General features: G+C 36.7%; 1 protein-coding gene across 1 annotated transcript in view; it reads right to left on the bottom strand.

The window, feature by feature from the left end:
* Window positions 1-18,910, bottom strand: part of LOC131164609 (UDP-glucose:glycoprotein glucosyltransferase) — a 133,680-nt gene that overhangs the window by 41,201 nt on the left and 73,569 nt on the right. Inside the window, exons 13-15 of the mRNA XM_058121914.1 lie at window positions 9,760-9,828; window positions 5,685-5,773; window positions 5,362-5,524 (exon numbers count right to left, since the gene is read on the bottom strand). Of these exons, the coding sequence (XP_057977897.1) occupies window positions 5,362-5,524; window positions 5,685-5,773; window positions 9,760-9,828 (321 nt within the window). The remainder of the gene's footprint in view (window positions 1-5,361; window positions 5,525-5,684; window positions 5,774-9,759; window positions 9,829-18,910) is intronic.

Raw genomic sequence — 18,910 nt, 5'->3', positions numbered from 1 at the left:
CTAGCGCAACCAACTAGATAAACGCTTTAATTTTTAAAGGGGATTTTGGCCTTCCAAATTGAACTATAGAGTGGAAAATAAAAATTCAACCTATTCAAAATATCGCCAAAATATTTACATGAATAAACCCCCAAAGGATCCAGAGAACAAGACCGCCTATCCTCCTCGAAAGAAAAACGATAGTTATTCAACAAGACTAGTAAAGAGGATACCTCTCCCATCTCCCTATCATTTAACAATCTGCGGAAGTGGAAACTCCAAAAAGGCAAAGGACCACCTAAATCAACAACAAAAGAAGAAATGCACTCATCCTGCCTTGAGCTTAGGCAAAAAAGGCATAGAAAAGAGGTGGACAAAACTACATTCCGCAACCAAGGATCTTTCCAAAACCAGATATTACTACCTCTATCCACCAGGAATTTAATATGGGGAATGAAGAGGGAATAACTCTGAGAGATTTCTTTCCATGGACTATCTGAAGAACATCTAAATCTCGAATTAGTATCCCACCCATTTTCATCTAATCCATACTTTTAACAACCAAATGCCATAGAGACCAATTCTCTAGCGGAACTACCAAAGCCAATTAGTTGGGGAGTGGTGGGTAGATCTAAACAGGAGGATGTTTGGGTATTGGAAACCGCCAAACCCATTTAGCCTTTTTTAGACACCGGATTTCCAATACCCAAACCACCCTCTTGTTTAGAGCTACCCACCACTCCCCAACTAACCAGATGATCCCTACTGCCCCCTACCCCAAACCAAAATCCCTCATAATCTTCTCAATCTTATTAGCAACCCCCGCCGAAATCTTAAAAATCAAGAGAAAATATAAAGGGATACTAGAAAGACAGGCTTGGATAAGAGTAACTCTACCATGAGGCACCAAGCGAAAAAAGAGCACCTTTCCACCCATCCAATCTCTTAGGAACCCTTTCCACAATAGGATCCCAAAAACTAGCACATCTAGGGTTACACCCTAAAGGAACCTTAGGATAGGACAGCAGCCAATCCAGAACGCTACACACCACCTCCACAAAAAGCTCCCTAACATTCTCAACACCCATATTAATAGCCACGATAATGCTCTTACCCATATTAATCTTAAGCCCAAAAACCTTTTCAAAAACATGAAGGAGACCCAAAATATTCTTAAAGGATGGTTTATGATCCTCTAGAAAAAAGATAATATCATCGGCAAACTGAAGGTGTGAAACCTTGACCCTCTCTCCCCACTTTCAAGCCTTTCACTAAACCTCTATCCACTGCCCTATCCCACCATCCTACTCAAAGAATCAAACACTAAAACAAACAAAAATGGGGAAAGGGGGTCTCCTTGCCTAATCCCTCTCTTAGCCTTAAACCAAAATTTAGACTCACCATTTACTAATACCATGTAACTCACATTAAGCAAACAGCCTCTAATCTAACGCTGTCATCTCCCTCCAAACCCCTTCCTCACAAAGATCTTAACTAGGAACTTCCAATTCACTCTATCATAAGCTTTCTCAAAATCCAATTTAAAGATGACACCCTTCTTCTTCCTTCTCCGAATATCCTCCACAACCTCATTAGCAACCAAAATGGCATCCACAATTTGCCTACTCCCCACAAAAGCACTCTAAGCCTTATAAATAGTCCGATCAAGCACCTTACTCAACCTATTAGCTAACACTTTAGTGATGATTTTATAAACACTAGAAACTAAGCTAATAGGTCTACAGTCCAAAATCTTATAGATTTATTCTTCTTTGGCACGAGAGTTATGAAAGTGGAATTAATACTCTTGCTTAAAATCCCACTCCCGTAAAATTCATTAAAGACCTTAAGCAAATCATCCTTAACCAACTTCCAACAATCTTGAAAGAAAGCCATATTAAAATTGTCTAGTCCTGGAGCAATATCCCTATCCATCCCAAAAACGGTGGCTCTAACTTCCTCTTCCTCGAAAGGTCTTTCCAACCCACCCATATCCTCTCCAGATAAAGGATCCCACTCTAATCCTTCAATCATAGGTCTACTAACATCCTCATCACAATTCAAATTAGAATAGAACTTAGTGATTTCAACATCAATTTGACTCTGATTGGTTATACTAACCACTTCCAACACCCTTACCAAATTCTTCCTCATTTTCCCTGTGGTTATCCTATGAAAAAAATCTAGAATTATAATCACCATCTTTGATCCATTCAAACTTCATCTTTTGCCTCCAACTTCTCATTTCCATGAAATCACCTCTTCCAATTCATTCTTCAAAGACACTCTTTTCATCTCTTCCTCCCCTAATAGAGTATTATCTTCCTCCTTCCTATCTGTCTCAACCAACTCTCCTAAGATATTCGCCTTTCTAAACGTTAAGTCTCCAAACACCTCCCTATTCCAATCTTTAAACTTCTACTTTAACCTTTTAAGTTTTTTCATGAAACTAAAACCTTCCCAACCATATCCACATCTTCATTCCAAGAATTTCTAAGGGCTGAAAGGAATCATGATCCAACCACATATTTTTAAACCTAAGAATAGATCCCTAAGCAACCTTTCTCAATTCCAACAAGATGAGAAAATGGTCAGAAGTGGGCCTAGGCAAAATATATTGAGAGAGATTAGGGAAATCGTCCTCCCACTCTATACAAAAAAAGGAATCTATCAAGCCTACTTGCCACCGCTCTAGCCCCACCCACCGACCACATATAATTAGCATTATCAAGAGGAAGGACTCTCAACCACATTCCCTAATAAAAGAATCAAAGCTTAACATAGTAGCAGTAACTCTATCACCTCCTTTCTTGTCCCGAGGAAACCTCACCACATTAAAATAACCTCCCATGATCCAATTGAGAGCACAAAATTCGTACACATAACCAAGCTCATTGGGTTGGTCTAGATGGACCATCCACCGACAAAACCCACCGTTGACCCTCACCTCTCAAATCTGCTAAAACAAAAAGAGAGACGAAACCTACTAGACTATCTGCTTTAACAATAGATCGAGTATCCCACATTACCAAAATGCCACCTGTTGACCCTCTAGAAGGTACAAAGGCCAAGTCCTTATTGCGACCTTCCCAAATCCCCCTAACAACCCCCCCCCCCCCCCACCTCCAACATTCTCAAGTTTGGTCTCCTAAAATAAAACCATATCAAGGGAGTATCTAAGCAAGACCTCTTTTATTAACCCCCTTTTCCATAATCTCCTAACCTTCTAACATTCTAGCTAACGATTTTCATAATTTCACTCGTTTTACCCCCCCCCCCCCCTTTTTCCGAACTCCCTTCCCTCCCCCATAAATAGAAGAAGACAAATTCTTAAGTTCTCTCTACATCTTTTTTTTCGCTCTAAAGTTCTAGGACTAACAAGCAATTTCATCTCAATCCCTATTGGACTAACTAATTTCAAACCTAGGTCCTTATGGTGTTTATTTGGATCGAGAATGTCTCTCTCACTACCCCTAATCCAAAGAAACCCTCTTTGTGGTATGAATTGTCAAAAGCGCTAACAAATTGAACAGGAAGGCAAAGAACAACTTATTTTTTTAATTCTTTATACACGCTTTTACAACAAAGATAAAATTCCAGGCATGGGTAAACCTCAAAATTGAACTTCCTAATGTCCATGTCAAATATTCATTTGCTAATGATCATAAGAGATTAAAAAATTATCTAATTAAATAACTCATATCACACATTTTAAGAGAAGCCAAACAAATGAAACAAAATTAAATGCATAAGATTATTACATATACACGACAAAGGCCCAACCCATATATATATATATATCTACGCTACGTATAAAAAGTACAATTCTACAAATGTGTTAAGGTGTAAACCATGATTTTGAAAATAATATCTTTAGACTTAACTTTGTTTCTCAAACAATATCCATTTAATGGCCAATGAAAAGTGCAAAAAAATGCAATTGTTTAATTGATGGAAATATCTTTACTTTATAGAACTATTCACACAATAAATATCATCACGTATACCTTCCCTAAGAATTAACAAAAAATCCTTCTTTTTTAATTGTTTATAGAAAAATACCCTTACAAGAGCCTACAATAGGCAACAGTACTATTACAATTATCTAGCACTTTTCCATATAAAATAAATTTGCATACTATGTGAAAGGATTCCTTTCCAAAACCAAAAGCTATCAAACTAAAGGCACATGAAATATTCAAACTTGTGATGAAATGATGAGAGAGCAAAAAAAAACAAAAAAAAAAATCTGTCAAAATATTTTAATATTACATAATCTGCTTACACCCTCATCACCACTCTCTTGTGTTGAATAATTGTGATTTATATCAAAAACAATTTGGCAATAATATAATATTATGTACTTTGATTAAATTTCTTTGACGTTATTTTTGAAATTTGTATACCCAATTCACTCTTGGGGATGCTTCATATCTTTCAAGGTTGGAATAAGATGGGTACTCATGTTTTGCAATAATGTTTTCAATAGACAAAGCTCCCTTAGAGCACAATACCAATGAAGAGGCTTTGGTAAGGGATTGCTTTCAAATCATGGGGAAAGTGCCAGCGGAACCCTATCTTCCTTAGGCATGCATAGTTTAGCATTTTCTTTTAAGAGCATCAACAAATACTCATGAGGAAAGATGTACAAGACCAAGCTAACTAGAACTTAACTAGCAGTAGATATTACTTGATAAAATCTTTAGATGAGAACTCTTTAATAGAATTTTCGCAATGGCATGGGTTTAGAGAATTTCCCTTGGATGGCTATTTCAAAATCTAAATCACTCACAAGGTTGCCTTTTCACAAGGGAAACAACATGGAAAAAATTTTTACAATTGATTACTTCCAAAGGTAAATTTAGTGGTGGAGAATTAGTCCTTCTCAAGCAAGAACGAAGAGTCCTTTAACCACCTTCTACTTCATTGGCCTCTAGCCGGAAGTTATTTTGAGTTGATGCATAGCCTTTTGGGTATCGGGTGGAGTTACTCTAAGTATGTGTGAGAGAAGACTCAGACCAGGCAAGGTTTATATGGTCTTTAAGCTTCAAACCTTGTGCAGTTTTTCTGATTATAGAACAGAGAACAATTGAAGAACTTTTGATAGAGAAGATTTTCCAAACTTAAAAAAGCTTTAAGCGTAGATAGATCAAAACATTTTATTTTTGGGGAAAACTAATTCTTATCTATAGAAATTTGTATATTGTAAAAAAATTTTAATAAGTTACCATCAATACACCCTTCCTATATAATTATAACTTTTTTTTTTGCACTTTGACGTTGTCTTTCTCGCAATCCTTGCTTTAATAGTGTTTTTTCCTTTTTTTTTCTTGGCAATAGTATTTATTCCTTTCCTAATCAAGAAAGTTGCTCCAATGGTACCTCATTAGAATCAGAGACCAGCCCATTCATCAAGAGGCAACAGCGCAGCTTAGCCAAACCCAACTTAAAAACAAACATGGAGCTCTCTTCTGACAGTTCTTTGAAGGTTTGCTCCTTTTCTACTTTAAGTAAAATGTCTTGAGGTGGCGATTTTACTTTGGGTCTGCAGAAACACATAAATATATTAGCGTAGGAAAATCACTTTGTTTTCATTAGATCTAGATTGAATAAAAGATCCACAATCTATATTTGTGATCCAACAGAGCTAAACATGAGCATAGTTGCACATTATTCACATACACCGTCTAGAACTTAAATCTTACAAGAGTGTTTCTACAAATGCTCCTTCCACATGGGACAATTCAGGAGTCTCTTCTGCAGAAGTTTCTGATTCAATCCTGAATTTATTTACCTGCAGTAAAAATATTAAAAAGTCCTCAGTAGATATAGATGAGCGTCGCTCAGAACAACATCAAATTCTGGTACACATGCACAACCATATCTTTTCTTTTCTTTTTTTTCCTAATAGCAAAGGAAATATGTCATGAAAAGAAGAGAGAAATTACAACCTACACAAGAAGGGAGAAAAAAACAGAAAAAGGAAAGAAAACAAAAAATTTTGAGCTTTGACGTCCTTCGCACTTAAATCCCATCCCAGAATTGATTAATTAGCATCAAGTCTTGACCCAACCTCACCTCCTCAAATTATACATCCCCTAAAACATCAAGCAGAGAAGGCATATGAGAAATACCCTGGGTCAATCAGAAGAATCAGAAACATATTAAAATTGTTTGCGCAACTCAACAATAAACCATTATCACAGACAAAAAATAACGGCTATATGCTCTGTCATTTGCAGAAATTTCACCCCATTTCTTTTCCTTTGGATATGATCCCTCCATTATTCATCTCAAACCTAGCTCAGAACAATTCTGAGACTCCTTCATGTAAAACTTCCCTACAGAATCTCTTTTTTAAGAGTTTGCTTGCCCGCATGTTTGAGTCTGCCAATAAGAGGGCTTCTCTTACCTAGCCTCCCTTGCCTCACTAGACAATGCTCATACACTGTTCATATAATCAGGCATTATTACGTTCCTTCCATCCTTGCTATCCACATACCAACGCAGCAGCTGTGACTGCAAACCATTGCCAATTTGCTCCATAGCCTGACATTCAACCGGCTGAAACTCCTGCTCCACCTGAGTTCTTCACAAACTAGCATCCTTCACAGAAAGCTCTCTTGACAACTGATCAAGAGAAGATTGATCAAACCCCAGATGACCCACTAGGCCAATCAGCAGCCCTTAGCCTCTTTTCTGCCTGCACAGCTCAAGACCCTTGTTCAGTATTACCTCATTTTTGTCAGTTAAAGATGCCTTCCCACCATTAGAAAAATTGTGTGAATCGCACTGCTCCCTGCATGGATTCCTGTCACCAGAGCTCTTGCAGTTTGAACCTTCTGAGACTACTACATGAACCCCCAATATGTAAAAGTCCCCTGGCCCGTTTGAAAAAAAAAAACAAAAACAAAAACAAAAAAAACAAAAAATCAAAACAAAACAAAAGAAGAGATTTCATTTACAAGATAAGAATTTATAAGGATGAGAGTAAGGCATTGCCCATCAAAATTCTGGAACAAACCAGAAGAAAGAAACTAAAAACGAACTTCCAAAAAACCAACTCCCTTAAAACATCCAAAGCCAACAAACCGTTAAAAGGCCAAGTATTTTATCTTCACCCAAACCAGCAGCCTCTTCAATTTTTTCCCCTGTAAAAATCCATGCAATAGGCTCCAACCATAATCCCCACAACACAGCAAAAGTACTGGATTTCCAAAGAACAGCCCTATCCTTCTTCCAAAACCCTAAAAAGAAATAGCCAACAGTCCCTCCACCAATGCCAGGAAACCCCAATTTTCTCCCAACACACCAAATAATTTATTCCAGATTCTCTAAGTAAAATCACACAGAAAGAAAAGGGGTTGATGCCATTTCAGAATTCAAATAACAGAGCACACAAACATCTGGATATGAGGCCTTCAAAGGTCTCCTGAAGTTTGATCAGAAACATGGGCTATTGCAAATGCCGCCTGGACCTACTAGCATTAGAATTTTGGGCTTGTTAGGTCAACTGGAAAATGAATGGGCCTCCCTATCCAGACACTAGCCCAGGTCCATACCAACATCATTCTGGTTTCAGGACCTGTTCATTTAACTGGCCTAACTGAGATATAAATGACCCTCCTTTCCCTTCCACTAACTGGCCAGGTCCAGAACAATAATTAAACAACCAGGCCTACTCCACCCAATCTTCATCTGGCTCTCATCCCCGAGTGAACCCTGACCGCATTGCTGTGGGAATCATAGCCTCCGGACAAGAACTGCTATGCACAGTGAAGTGATTCTTCTCTGCCAACACAACCTAGGTACACAAATGATTACCTTGCTGACTTCCTTCGCCTGCGTCACCAGCAGTAGGAAGGCAATCCCTCGCCAATGCACAAAATTCTTCAACAAAACATTGACATCAATCCCCTTTTGACCCACCAGGAACAAACACTACAAAACCTACTTCTTTCTAAACAAGCCTAACTCCAAAAACTTTCCCAAGTCTCCTGCACAACCTTCCAAAAGTGACACAAACTATCAGAAAACCACATAGCAGCAACTGAAGACAACCTCAACCACATATTAAAAGACAGATTGTGCTCCACAACAAAAAGAGATATCCTCACCTACTTTATCTACCCTCAGATTCAAGGTCTTCCCTCCGATCTGGACTGAACATTTGTGAGCTCTCCTTTCATCTCCTACCACAGCCCTGGAAAAATTCTGTGGGAGAGACATGGGGAAAGGAGGAGATTTGTGAGAGAGAGAGAGAGAGAGAGAGAGAGAATTTTTTGGGGATGTAATGTGTAACACCCTTACTACTGAGTTAAGGCTCACTGTCAAGATGGATACGAGAAATGAAGCAGTGGACTAGAAGGAGAAAAAAAAATTTAAACATCTGTATTTCTAGACAAACATTATTATGCCACTAGGGCCATTGAGAAAAGTAGGCGCAAATGATTGACAGCCATTTCATATAATTCATGGACAAAAAGCATTGGAAGCTTCTTTCCAAAATCAAAGCAAATTTTCCCCAGCATTATCCTAACAACAGAATACGTAGCACAGTTTCTAATCATTTTTAAAATAGGTATCAGAATAATACGAAACGTTTATACAATAAACTTTCTCTGACACTTTTTAAAACATATGTCTAGCATTTCCCAAATACATCACCAATTTAAATTATACTACTAATTTCAAATATTTCTCTAAACATATCTTTCAAAGAAAGAGGAGAGATTTTATTGAAGAGGAAAGAAAGAGCAAAAAGGAGAATAAGACACCCTCCAAAGGAAAAAGGAAACAAAAAAGGAAAGAATTACGGAATAAGATAGCCTTCCAACACACTGCATATTCAAAAAAGATATCAATTCAAAACAGCCAGCTGCAACGTATCAGAGAGATGCCAAATACTGAATCCTTTTCCAAAGCAAAGGATAGGTGGTCTTCTTCCTAGAAAAATGCGCTTTCCTTTATAAACAAATTCCCCATAAAATTGAAAAGATTCCACAAGGTCATAAGATTGAACCATCCCTACTCTTCACAAAGTCTATAAATTAAATATTCAATAAATCATCCACCGAGCCGTGACCAACTCAATTATCTCCAAATAAGCCAAACAAATTACTCCAAATCCTCCAGGCGACACAAATGGCATGGTCAAACATGGTCTTTTTTTTATTTATGCTATCTGTGGAAGACTAATTTCTAAGACAAATATACAATAATTACTTGTCCAAAATTTTCTCTTTTTTTTTTTGGAAGGCTACAAATTGAGAACTACAAAGTGGACAAAAAAGAAGCATGTGTGTGTGTGCATGCAGTTTGTGTCTAAATAAACAAAAACCTGGCGTTCAACACAAAACTTATTAAAGGCTGATTTATTATTTATTGCTGTCCCAATGTGATATGCCTACTATCTTTAAACATAATAATGTAGAATCAGCACGAGTAGATAATGTTTCAGTTCAAGAATAATGGTAATCTCCCTTCTCCACTGCCATATCCAATTCCTTAACATAGTAGTAAAGAAATTGAGGTATTTCCACCTAGCATACAGACTTCAGAACTGAACCACACCTCTTTTGTCATATACATGAGTTTTAAATGATGATTTGGTTTTATAGCAGCATGTTTTATGGTTGCATGTCAACTGATTGCAAATTATAATTTTAGAACAAGAAAGAAAATAAAAAATAAAGGTGATAACAACAGAACCATAAACAAAACCAGCAAGAACAATATAGCAAGACAACTATAAGAAAGACAAAAGTACCAGTTTCATACATTGCTAAGAAACTGGAAAGCTGTGAGAGTCCCATAATTGTCCTTAATATAAATGAAAAGGCGTATGATCTGCAAAACAATGTCATCAACGGTTTCCATTAGCACAAAGAAATTACTAACAGGAGCAAAAGGAAAAGAATTTCTTTTTTTGATGGGGCAGTGAGGGAAGGGGGATATAAACAGAGAGAGAGAGAGAGAGAGCAGTGAGAGCATGAATTCATCAGAATGATTATGAATATGGTACATCTATAGCAATTAAAATAAAAAATTGAAAACAAGTTATTGGAACATGAATCTAGTCACATAGTCTGTATGGGGTAAAATTCACAGCAACACTGCTCAAAACAAAGATTCCAAACCTCAAAACCAACTCCAAGTTATCAGCACTCACCATCCAAATTGATCCAAGTGTAAGAATTTTTCCTTCCATACAAATGACAGGAAAACAAGACTACTGCATTTTATCTCTATGCTGATATCCCGGTCAAGTCTGCAATCTCTATCATACCAAGTCAAATCTTCAGTCCATTCCTCCAGTCAAGAACCACAATAAGAGGGAAGCCTTCTTTGAATATCTTCCAATTGCCTCTTTCCCAGCATATTTAAACACACTAGGGGAGCCCCATTCTGGGCTAGAAAGGCCAAAAATCTCCCCAATACCAAGAAGAAGGCATGCAGTGTTTTGCCATTATCAATAAAGAATTTATGATGCTCAAAATTTTCCTCAACTGCCCTGGGCCCCAGATTCCCCAAAACCAAAGGCATCTGCCTTTGACAATGATGAGTGAAATTTTTCCTTGAAATGCTCTTCTATTTTTTCCTTTCCACGCCATTGAAAAGACTGAGTGACAGGTGCATCAAATGACTTTCTTCCTCTCTGTACAAAGATAAATTAGACCCTACGTTTGAAAAAGATAGGTTTAAGCAATCACCATATCTAAAGGAGTAAACTACTTCTCAAATCTCTAAAAATTAGAGATGATGTAAATCTTGAGAATACTATGCAGCAGAAGCAAAATTACAGCAGTCCTAAGTCTACTCTAAGAATTCTCACTTTCTTAAACCCCAAAGCTACAGAGGACTCTTCCGCTACTCAACTCCTCAGAAAATTACCTTTCAATACAGGCATCAATAAATTTTGTCTGCACGGGCGTAGCCCTGTCACAGAACAATGGAGGCAATGGAGCAATACAAACATGGTTCACTAAATAGTCACTCTCTTCTCTTAAGAAAACATGGAAGAAATCTCAATAGCCTATGTATCAAAAGAAGAGATTTCGTTAATAGGAGTAGAATTTACAAAGAGGAGTATACGACATCTCCTGTTAAAATTTTAGAACAAACCAGAAGAAAGAAACTAAAAAATCAAAGAAAAACTAGGAAAAATCAAAACAAAAGATTCCTCCATTCACGTTGAACTTCCGAAACCAGCACACCAGCTGCCATTCAATTTTTTCCCCAAAAAATCTGCACATTATGCTCCAACCATAATCCCCACAGCACTGCAAAGATACCGCATTCCAAAGTACAGCCCTATCCTTCCTTCTTCCAAAACTCTCAAAAGAAATAACCAACAGTCCCTCCACCAATGCCGTGTAAACCCAATTTTCTCCCAACACACCAAATAATTTACTCCAGATTTTCCAAGCAAAATCAGTGTAAAAAAAAAAAAGATGAGATACAATTTCAGAATTCAAATAACAGGGCACACAAACATTTGGAGAACAAGCCTTCAAAGGTCTCCTGATCTGCAACAGGTTATTAGTATTGATTTTATTAAGCACAATCAGCCAAATGATACCCTTAATTTTTAGGGGAGCTCTGCCCTTGCAAATAGTGAATATAGAGGAGGGAAAAAAAAATCCGAGAACCCCTCCCCACGAAAAATTTAATTTGAGGAGTGAATAAGGGATAAATTTAAGAGATAGATCTCCATGGACTCTCCAATGAACATCGCAAACTAACATTGGTATCTAACCCATTCTCACCCAACCCATACTTCTAATCACTCTATGCCAAAGGGAATGGTCTACTAAGGGAAAATGCTATAACCATTTAGCTAAGGGAGAGATGTTTTTAGACACCAATTTTCCAAGACCTAGCCCTCCCTCCAATTTAGACATGCAAACCTCATCCCACTTACTAAATGATCCCAAAGACGCCCAACTCCAGACAACAAGAAATCTCTCATTATTTTCTCGATCTAATTTTGCAGTCCCCACTAAAATCTTCAAAATAGACAGATAATATGACAGGATACTAGATATACAGGCCTGAATTAGAGTGATTCTACCCTGGAGAGAAAAAAATACCCCCTTCCAACCATCTACAGCTTCGCCACCATTTTCACTATCAGATTCCAAAAATCCAGAGATTTAGGGTTACCCACCCCCCCCCCCCCCCCCCCCCAAAAGGGGCACCTAAATAAGCGGATGCCTCACACCCCACCTAAAGGGGCACCCAACTGATAGCCTTCATAACTTAACACACCACCCTTCACAAGCCAGCCCCTAACACCCTCATAGATAATAAAACAGACCAAATTCTTAAATTTTTTTGGACTATCTTTTTCTTACTATGTAGGTTCTGCAGCTCAAACCCAACCTCGTCTACTTGCCTAAGGGGTCCACTCGTTTCAAGCCCAGGTCTTCTAGGAGCTTATGTAAGTCTTTAAAATTTCTCTCACCTCCCTCAGAGCTAAATCCACAGCCCTCCCTCTTACAAGAATCCTACCTTTGGCAAAAAGTATTAGAAACAAGAAGAGGTTGAGCAGGAAGGTGAAGGATACACTTATTACTTCTAGAGGAACATGACCCCCCCAAACAAGCACCAACTTAGCAACATTATCAACCCCACCCCCCCCCCCCCCCCCAAAAAAATAAATAAATAAATAAATAAGCATAAAGAACCCAAGGAAAAAACAGTTAGCAACAAATTGCCCTCAGAAGTCTCAGTTTTCTGTTACCACAAGTTCAACATAACATCTTAGTAGACCTGAACACAAGTTTTTAACATGGGAACATCTATATATTTGATGCATTATCATGACCCTTTCCACATTAGAGATGTCACATTTTTAAAGATTCTGTAAATGAAAATCAACACTAAAGAAATAAATCTGTTATAGAGTATGCACAAAACTAGCTTGCACAGCTGCGTCTCCAAAGAATAGATTCATTAAAGTGTACATGCATGCCAAGAGTGGCTTGGGACCTTGGCTCTATAAAAGCTCAATCAGGCTCGTTCATTACTAATTCCAAAGCCCAATTTCAGGGATCACTTAATAAAGAAGCCAAATCTAAACATGAATGGGCTCGGATCGTTTCAACTTGTGACCAGCTCAGTAACAAGCTCGATACATGTTCACTAGGCTCGGATTAAGCTTCTTCATGACTCAAATAAGGCTCAGAAGATTGTGGTGGACTTACTTAGCCTAAAAGGCTTGGCTGCTCAAGCGTGGGCTTATTTAATCTGAAGTCTTTATTGTGGATAGTCTATCCCTGAGATCTACATTGAAACCATATGCCTCCATTTGGCTTTTGGAATCAAGGCTTGAATGGAATCAAAATTCTAATCCTTATTCCATTCCCATCTTTGGTTCATGTAAATTAGGGTGGACTCACATTCTTGCATGAATGGTGATTCCCCCATTCAATGCAATGGTGATTCCCCCTCTTATAGGCAGGAATCGTGATTCCATTCCTGCCTCTTCCTTTTAGAGATAATTATAATCTTAATAAAATAGTAAATTTTAAGAAAGCATAAATTGATTGACTCCTAAATGTACCAAAACCACCAATAATAATAATAATAATAATAATAAATAGCAACACAACAACAATAATATATTAATAAAAATCGACAAATAATAATAATTATAAGAAAAATAATTACTACAAAAATAATGAAAAAAATTACACTAATAAAATATTACTATACAAATAAATAACAACAATAAAATAATGATGAAAAAATAACAGTGATAGAAACAACAAAAAAAAAAATAAAAGTTTACTATTTTTGTTTCTAGATGGAAAAAAAAATTCATTAATTCAAGAAGAATTTACAAGAAGTGGAGGACAAGAGATCCTCATAGAGAAACAAAAATAAAAAGAGATTACAATAATGCTCCCCTCCAATTCCTCTGAAGATCTGGCAAAAGTAAATTACTATTCTTATTATCGTTTAGTTCTGAAAAATAATAAGAAAATCCAAAAATGAATATTATTTATAATTAGAAATAATGTAAAAAAAATTATTATGATCTAAAAAATGCAAAAAAAAAATCAATAATAAATAATGCTGAATTTAAGTCATATATTTGAAAAATTACATAAATAATTTTGTTTTGTCAGTATTTTTGCAAAATGATTTATTTTTCAAACTATTACAGTCGCGTATTTCGAAACTACGATTCCTAGAGACATTCCATGTTATGAAGAAAATGCAGTTGTTGCTTTTCAAAAGCAATTCCATTCCTGCCTTTATTTCATTCCTTCCTCAATTCCTTTTCCATTTCAATTCCATTCCCCAAACCGAGGGGGGGTGTTTTTGGTGGAGGGCGGAGCTGGAGTGTTTAAGTCTCTCACTCACTCTTTGATTTCCTAAACTTTTGGGTTCAACTTTCCCCCAGCTCCCTCTGCCTCTCTCTCTCAAGTCTCAACCAAAATGCTAAATCTACAGTCAATATTTCAGGCTCTCATAGTCAAATCTTCTTCGGTGATTTTTACTCTTGCAAAGCTGCCTCTATGTTCCAGCTCGATTTGTACTCCGCACTTGGCCTACACATGCCACTCATTTTCTGGCCATCTACAGCTCCTCTGCCCACTAAAGCATCTCCAAGGTTTACCCCACCATCAAACTGCATAAAGCAACGGTTCTTCAGTTTCCTTAGGCAAGAATTGATTCATTGTTTTCAAGAACAAAGTGCAAATACCAAGACATGGAAAAGTCATTTTACTAATTATTTAAATTTTTATTTATTTTCCTGTTAGTTGATAAAAGTACCATGATGCATGTTCAATTTACTCATAATAACAATTATCTCTAATTAGTCTCTCTATTTTTATTATTAGTGTATAATTAGTAATCCAGGAGTCACGTATGTATAATTTCTTTTTTCTTTTGTCTCTCATTTCTTATCAATATGGGAATTTCCATTACTTCAACTAATACCAATTGATGGGAGGGAAATGTGGTCAATTGACTCAAAATGAATCTTTGTGAGATCATCAAAATTGTACCGAAGTTGCCTTTAAAGCATACTGAAACAGTATAGCTATCCTTTTTTTCTAATGCAGTAACACAATTTTAACTAGTATCTAATCAAAATGCTAGATAATTTATTTCTTCTTTTCTATATGGATAGATAGAGCTTAAACAAGGAAATACCTTGTGCAAGCTTGTGATCATCATTAAAGAAGACAAGCACCCTTTTGTCTTCTTACAGCAAAACAGAACCCCAACCAGGTTCCTCTTTTTGCTCTTTTAAAAGCAAAGCCAATCAGAATTCTAAAATCAAAAATCAAAGGCCAAGCTCAAGCCCAAACAGGCAAACGAACTGAGCTTGATCGTGAATTTCTGAGCTTTGTAAGGGCTGAGCTTAGACACCTTATGCTTAGATCTCAGCCCATTTGCAGCCATTACAGCAATCAAAGTTCTCATGGTGTTATAAGTTCAATGCAAACATTTTTTTCATATATATATATATATAGATAGATAGATAGATATTTATATACATATAGATATATATACATGTATGTATGTAATTACTCTTGTGATGCTATTCTCTCTTGCGCAAAGAATTCTCTGTCACCCTTCTCACTTTCACTCATTACCATGGTGCTCTTAATTATCGACGGTCGAGGTTCGTTCAATCCATATTGAAGGGAAATCCTTCAATCTAAAATTGGATAAAGTGGAGAAGGTCAGAGCTGTATTAGTTCTTGAGAAGAATCATCAATGCAATCGGTGGGTATGAATTTCTTCAGCTGCAGCAATATGGTTCTCACAGGGTTTCTCGTCTCTTGCTAGAAGGTTGAGTAAGGGTTTTTGAAGCTTCTGAGTGGGTTATGTTGATTATTGGATGGGGATTCATGTGACCAGGGCAGTGAAGTTCCTGGAATAAGGGCATGGATAGAGGAGTAAAAGATATTCTATTTTTGTCCCCAAAGGATCAAAAGGTGATGGGTGGTCTCGATTTGGGGATGAATTCATTGCCCTGACGAGCTTGTTTCAGTCAGGCGCTGATGAAGTAGGCAGTAAGTAGATCAATGAGAATCGATCCTGGAGTCAGGTAGTATCAGGAAGCATAGATGCTGGTGGAGTTTGTTCGATTTCTAAGGGTGTTCCAGAGGTGGTGTGTGCTCACTGTGGGGGCAGATGCAAGAGGAGTTCCATCAGTCTGCTATGCACAAGCAATTGGCGGCGCTAAGGGCAACAGGTATGGCTGAGCAGTAGAGATCAAAGGCGGCTAGGGTTTACTGCAGCGACAACAGGATGACGACGACTTGATCCAGTTGATTAATATAGACTTGAGTAGTTGAGATCAGAGTGGCCTGGGCTTGGTCATTGTCAATTAATATAGACTTTAGCCAGTTGTTTGAAAACAATAAAAGCCTATTAAAATGTCTGCTGGGCTTGTTGGCTAAGGAGGCCCAATAACAGTCTTATGACTCTATATTGTGTTTGGTTAGTGAGAAAGCAAATAAACAGGGTTATTTATAGATGGACCAAATGAATGGGCAGGCCCAAAATCCTTTACGGATCCTCACAAACAATGAAACCCTTTTATTTAAAACATGAGAGGCTACAGGAGGTAGCTTCCTTCAGAGCAGAAGCTGCAAGAGTTCAATTCAGCGCTGTGATGATCTTTGAACAAGGTACATGGTGTTTCATTCGGTTCAGAGCTTGCGCTTGTCTTCTAACAATATCCATGGTGGTCATGAGAAGAGAAGTAGATACTCAAAAACAATAAAGAGAAGGAGATGGAAGCAGAAACGTTGGTTTTTAAAACTCTACTAATATTTTAAAGAATGATGTTTCTCCTCTTCAGGAGAAGAACAATGTAGGTGGAACTCCAAGGATTAAAGTGAGGGTTCTTTTTTATAAGAATCTTAATGGTTGTGAGGTTGAAAATCAGGACTATATTGTTGGCTCAGAAAGAAATCCAGTTGGTAAGGGATCCAATTCGGATAATTTGAGTCGAAATGTTTACATTTGCTATAAGGAAATGCAAATGGGTTTTAAAAAGAGGAAACATATTGAAGATAATCGAGATTTGTTTGGTGAGAAAACAAATAAATTATTAAGAGAGATCCCAAAGATGGTTTTATTATAGTCGAGGAGCTAATCGATGAGAGGGCTAATACAGCATAGTAAGAGATGGAAGGATGTATCGGATGATGATAGAATAGGAAATAGTGATTTTGAATGTGAAAGGGGATTACTTTTGGATCATATTCGGGATTAGCATGGATTTTTTTTTGCCAGTTCTTCTTCTAATCACCTCAAGGATTTATCTTATGTGCTCCCTCCTACTTTAGAAGGTTCAGATAGAATTAATATTTTTGAGGATGAAGTTTTTGAAGAAGAACAAAAGGTAAAAAATGGAATTCTGCCTACTCCAGTTCAAGAAATTTAAGGGAAAGACCTTCAAACTTAGAGTTTGTAGGATAACTTGGGCCTCATGTTGTTTAATCAAGGAGGAAATGAAGTTAGGCTAGATGGAGGTAAATCTAAGATTAGGAAGGGTCAGAGGGAATTGGCTAATTTGAGGTGTTCGGTGAACTCTGATGAGAAGGGATTAAAAAGAGGTTTTTCTTGGCTGATTGCAGGTCTTATTTTTGTTTTCATTTTTATTTTTTTCTTTTGCTTCTTGCTTTTTCTTTTCCTTTTGAGAATCTAGTATCCTCCCCATGGTTTTAAATAACAGCCGCAACGTAATGGTTTTTCTAGGTTACCGATACCGTTACACACCATGAAATCGGTGGGAAGAAAAATCACGGCTGTAGAGGCCATTACAGACTGTGACTGCCGCTACGGCCATTACATAATAGCTATAGGACTGTTACACCAAAAAATTTAATTTATTTTTAACTTTTTTTTCTCACTTTTTCCCTCTCTTTCACAAATCATTCTCAATATACCATGTGGCGGGAGGGGGAAAAGATTATAATGAGGATGACAATGATACAAAACCTACTATTTCTTTAAATACTCACAAGAGATGCATTAATTAACAATTTGAAAATACTAACTTGTTAGTAAAATATTTTATTTTGATAATATTAGTAATGTGATATTTATGTTCTATATTTTTCAACTTTAACCTTCTTTCCTTTCTAGCTATTTTATATTTGTATTATTCATATGTCTTATGTGTCTAATAGAATAATGGAGTGTATAATGTATTTTGTTTTATTAATTAATTTAGCACACATAAGAATTTATCATAGATAAGAACAATGAGAAGGATAAATAAGCACACACACGTAATTTTTTTATTAGTGGTGGTTAAAAACAAAAGTAAACTTGTTGCCCTTACCAAACAACTTAGTTACTCGAACTAAAGGATCCAAAATACACTAAAACTCTTTCGAAAGGCTAAAAGCTTAAAATATGCAAGTACGCTAATATGCACAAGGTTGTGCGTGCTTCAAAAAAATTCACAGCCGTTACACCCGCTTCTCGTTATGTAACATCCGCTACTCCTACTTCCCGTTACTCCCATTACCGTTATGTTATCCTACCCGCTAGCGCAATTTAAAACCATGATCCTCCCTATGATTGTACATTCTCTTTCTTAATATTTCTTTTATTATCAATTTATATATATATATATATATATATATATATATATATGGAGAGATACAAACACACACATTTAATGAAATACTAGTGACTTGGTGACATTTATTTACAAATAAATAAATAAATACCATTAAATTGAAAGATCATCTTATTCTTAACTCAGTAATCGAATTTGAGCCTGATCCAATAATGAGAGACCCTAGTCAATGCATTCAAGATTTTACTTTTATTTTTGAGGTTTTTTCATATTTCTAAAATTTTATAAGTTGTAGGATAAAGCCCAAATTTAATCAGCAAGCCAGCAAGCTAGGCACAATAAAAGCTTTCATTCAACAATCCC

The sequence above is a fragment of the Malania oleifera genome, chromosome 9, assembly GCF_029873635.1.
Source record: "Malania oleifera isolate guangnan ecotype guangnan chromosome 9, ASM2987363v1, whole genome shotgun sequence".
Lineage (NCBI taxonomy): Eukaryota > Viridiplantae > Streptophyta > Magnoliopsida > Santalales > Ximeniaceae > Malania > Malania oleifera.
Note: the sequence above shows the minus strand (reverse complement) of the source record. Positions and strands in the feature narration are given on the sequence as shown.